We start from the raw sequence: 3,582 nt of genomic DNA, 5'->3' as shown, positions 1-3,582 counted from the left end.
TACATTTACATAATATATTCCTCCATGATTAATGGTAAGTAGTTACCGCAAATCTACGCTACTTCTTTCGTCTGGCTTTATTAGTCTAACATGTATTTTGGTCAAACTTTAACTTTAAATTTAACTAGCAAAGTAAGTTACATAGCACAAAACTAGTATCATTGAAAAGTTCTTTAGAATACGAATCCTTTTTTTTAGTAGTTTGGATTGCTTACCACATGTGTCACATGGTTTTAGAATACGAATCCAACAATACTATATATTTTTTATAGCGTACAACATATATTTTTAAGTCAAACTATGATCAAAATTTGAGATAAAATATGAGGGGGGCAATAAACCCAGATGGAAAAAGTATACAATTATCAACCGCAAAAAAAGAGAGAGTATAAATTATCAACATCGAGATAGAAACTTGTGGCCAAGAAGCTTTCTAGCTGGTGAATACTGTTGCCCATGGGACATAGAGTTTCACTTTCACCCGAGCACACGTCCCTCCATTGTTGTTCATGTGATAGCCACCGAATTGGATGCATTTGGCATCTACAGTTCTCCGTCGATACAATCAAAACTCTTGGACAAAGAAACAAATGAGTACATATACAACAGCCCACCGAGATTTACACAGGGTATTCAATCATGCAAGGCCGCCACACGAATCTATTGGCCACGGGTACCAATCAGCTACTACTTCCGATCCGAGGGAGTACACATTTTATCTAACAAACAAATCAATTCTCACATGGAACATGGGGTTTTGCGTGCACCCAGAGCTTGGACTTCCTTCTCACCGTGATGCCGAAGGTCTCCGTCATGTCCATGTCTTCGGCCCCGACGGCACAGGGCAGCTCCCACTCGAAGTGGAAAAGGAGGCTAGCGAGCGCCAGCTCCATGTTGGCCATCCCGAGCGACATGCCGGGGCACATCCTCCGGCCAGCTCCGAAGGGGAGGAACTCGAAGTCGGCGCCCTTGAAGTCGACGGTGCTGTTCTCGAACCTCTCCGGCCTGAATGCCTCGGCGTCACCCCAGTACTTGTCGTCCCTTCCCATCGCCCACACGTTGACGAACACCTTGGTGCCCTTGGGCACGTCGTAGCCCATCACCCGGCACGTCTCGCGGCACTCCCGCGGCAGCAGGAGCGCCGCCGGCGGGTGCAGCCTTAGGGCCTCCTTTATCACCTGGTGGAGGTAACCTAGCCTCACCTTGGTGATATCGTCCTCGGTGAGCTTGTCTTGCCCCTTGAAGGCCTCTCTCACCTCCGACTGCACCTTGTGGAGAACTCGTGGGTTTCTCATAAGCTCCGACATGGCCCATTCTAGCGTCGTCGACGATGTCTCGCTCCCGGCAGAGAAAATGTCCTGCAGTTAGTTACCATTCGACTTATTATATACAGTACAACTGTACAAGGCACACACACATATTTTGCTGTAAAAGTAAAGGGATATGTGTTAAATCAAATTAACACTGATCAACTGCTGTAGTGCAGAATTTTCAAAGCCATACTGTAAAGGATGGCTGACAGGATCTTACGAAGATGACGGTGCTGATGATCTCTGTTGTGAGTTCAAACTGCAGGCCGCCGTCTTTCTGCAGCCTCAGGAGGACGCCGAGCAGGTCCTCGTCTCTCTCGGCCGTGGCCGCGCCGGCGCGTTCTCTTATGATGCTCTGCACGATGCGGTAGATGTTCCTCTGGCACCTGACCATGTCCCGCGCGGCGACGCTGAGCCTGCGCACGAGCCGCGACGACGGGTACAGGTCGGCGAGGTTGATGCCGCCGGTGAGCCGCACGGCCTCGTCGAGCTCGTGCAAGAACTCGTCGCGGTGGCGGCACCTCCCGCCGATGGCCGCGCGCACCACGGAATCGTTGGTCATGCGGCACATCTTCTCGCTGAGGTTGACGGCTTGGCCGCCGCGGCACCCGTCGGAGACAGCGCGCAGGAGGCGAGCGACCTCGTCCTCCCGGGCGGGGCGGAAGGAGAGCACGCGGCGCTGGCTGAAGAGCTCGTGCACGCAGATCCTGCGGAGCTCGCGCCAGCGGTCGTTGTAGTGGGAGAAGAGGATGCCCTTGCCACCGCAGCTGATGATGTCGAGCGTGGCGCTGAGGTGGCGGCTGGCGAAGGCGGCGTCGTGGGTCTTCATCACCTCCCTGGCGGCCTCGGCGGAGGAGACGACGAGCGTGGGCACGGCGCCGAGGCGGAGGAGCATGAGCGGGCCGTGGGAGCAGGAGAGGTCGCGCATGGCCCGGTGGGGCAGGTCCCCGGAGCGCGACAGCAGGAGGTGGTGCAGGCTGCCGATGACCGGCAGCTGCCATGGGCCCGGGGGCAGCCGCTGCCCGCGGGTTGGCGATGCGTAGTGGTCGATGACCAGTTTGAGGATGAGGAGAACCAAGAAGAGGAGGAGTAGCGGTGAGAGCGCCGTGAAGTCCATCATTTTGCTCGAGGAGCCTGAGTGAGCTGCAGCTGATGTAGGCAAGGTCCCAACTTGCACATAGATATAGAAAAATATGCCACTAGCGGTAGCTGCTTATCCACCCGCCGAAGAAATGTGCCTATAGCGGCGTATTCACATTATTAAGCAACAAACATATATGCATGTCGACGACCCGTGTGCATCCAGCAACAGAACGGAACATATAAAAGCGTTTTGACACTATATTTAAGAAGTTTATCCTCGTTATTATATTATTTATCTCAAAATGCCAGTGACCATTACCACGCCCCCCGCGTCGCCCCCGCTCGGGCTACTTGGGCGGGGATGAAACCCTAGACGCCGAGGGCTCTCCTTCCTTCCCTCCCTTCCTCCGCCGCCGATGAAGGACGTTGCCGGCCTATAGCCCAGGGGCCCACGGTGGTGGCGGTGGCCTCCCTCTCTCCTGCGTCATGGGGATGGTGCGGAGCCCCGCGGAGTGAGGAGGCGCGGCCGATCTGGCGTTGACGGCGCGGCGGGCATCCCTGCCTTGACCGGCGGCGACGCGTCGGCCGGCTCTGCCTCGGGCGGCGATGGCTGCGAGCGCGGTGGCCGACCTTGTGGAGAAGCTTCAGACCTCTATCCGCTATCTTCAGGAAAAAACCCTAGATCAATAGATCGGATGACGGCGGCGCTCTGGTGTCGTTTTCCCGTTGGGGGCATCATTTTCGGAGGTGTACACGGACTAGAGGGACCAGTGGACAGCTTCTTTGGTGGAGCGGTGCTTCATCTTACAGACTGATGACAACGGATCTTGGCGGCGTGGCGTAGTGGAGACTCGGCGTCCGATGCGTGGAGATGGACTCGCGCAGGAGGAGCACGTTGTCTGGCGTCGATGGCAGAGAGGTCTGGCAAGGACAGTGCGTTAGTTTCTGCTCTGAAGATGGATTGGTGGAAGATGCTACTTGTGAGCTGCGTTGGGATTTTCTCTAATAGGAGATGATGATGCAGTACGGTAGAGATAAGTATTTCCCTCAGTTAAGAACCAAGGTTATCAATCTAGTAGGAGAACCGCACAGAACCTTGTTAGCAGCACCTACACACACAAAAGCAAATACTTGCACGCACCGCGATCAAGAGGGTTGTCAATCCCCTTGGCGGTTAATTGCAAGGATC

General features: G+C 54.6%; 1 protein-coding gene across 1 annotated transcript; it reads right to left on the bottom strand.

Moving 5' to 3' along the window:
- Positions 1-574: 574 nt before the first annotated feature.
- On the bottom strand, positions 575-2,488 carry LOC123124347 (zealexin A1 synthase). Its single transcript, XM_044544976.1, has 2 exons — positions 1,531-2,488; positions 575-1,358 (listed from the first exon to the last, which is right to left on the bottom strand). Exons 1-2 carry the CDS (start codon positions 2,428-2,430, stop codon positions 732-734), a joined length of 1,527 nt encoding a protein of 508 aa, XP_044400911.1. The 5' UTR covers positions 2,431-2,488; the 3' UTR covers positions 575-731.
- Positions 2,489-3,582: the final 1,094 nt, after the last annotated feature.

This window comes from Triticum aestivum, chromosome 5D (assembly GCF_018294505.1).
Source record: "Triticum aestivum cultivar Chinese Spring chromosome 5D, IWGSC CS RefSeq v2.1, whole genome shotgun sequence".
NCBI classification, from domain to species: Eukaryota; Viridiplantae; Streptophyta; class Magnoliopsida; order Poales; family Poaceae; genus Triticum; species Triticum aestivum.
The sequence above is the reverse complement of the archived record's forward strand: the minus strand, read 5'-3'. Positions and strand labels throughout refer to the sequence as shown.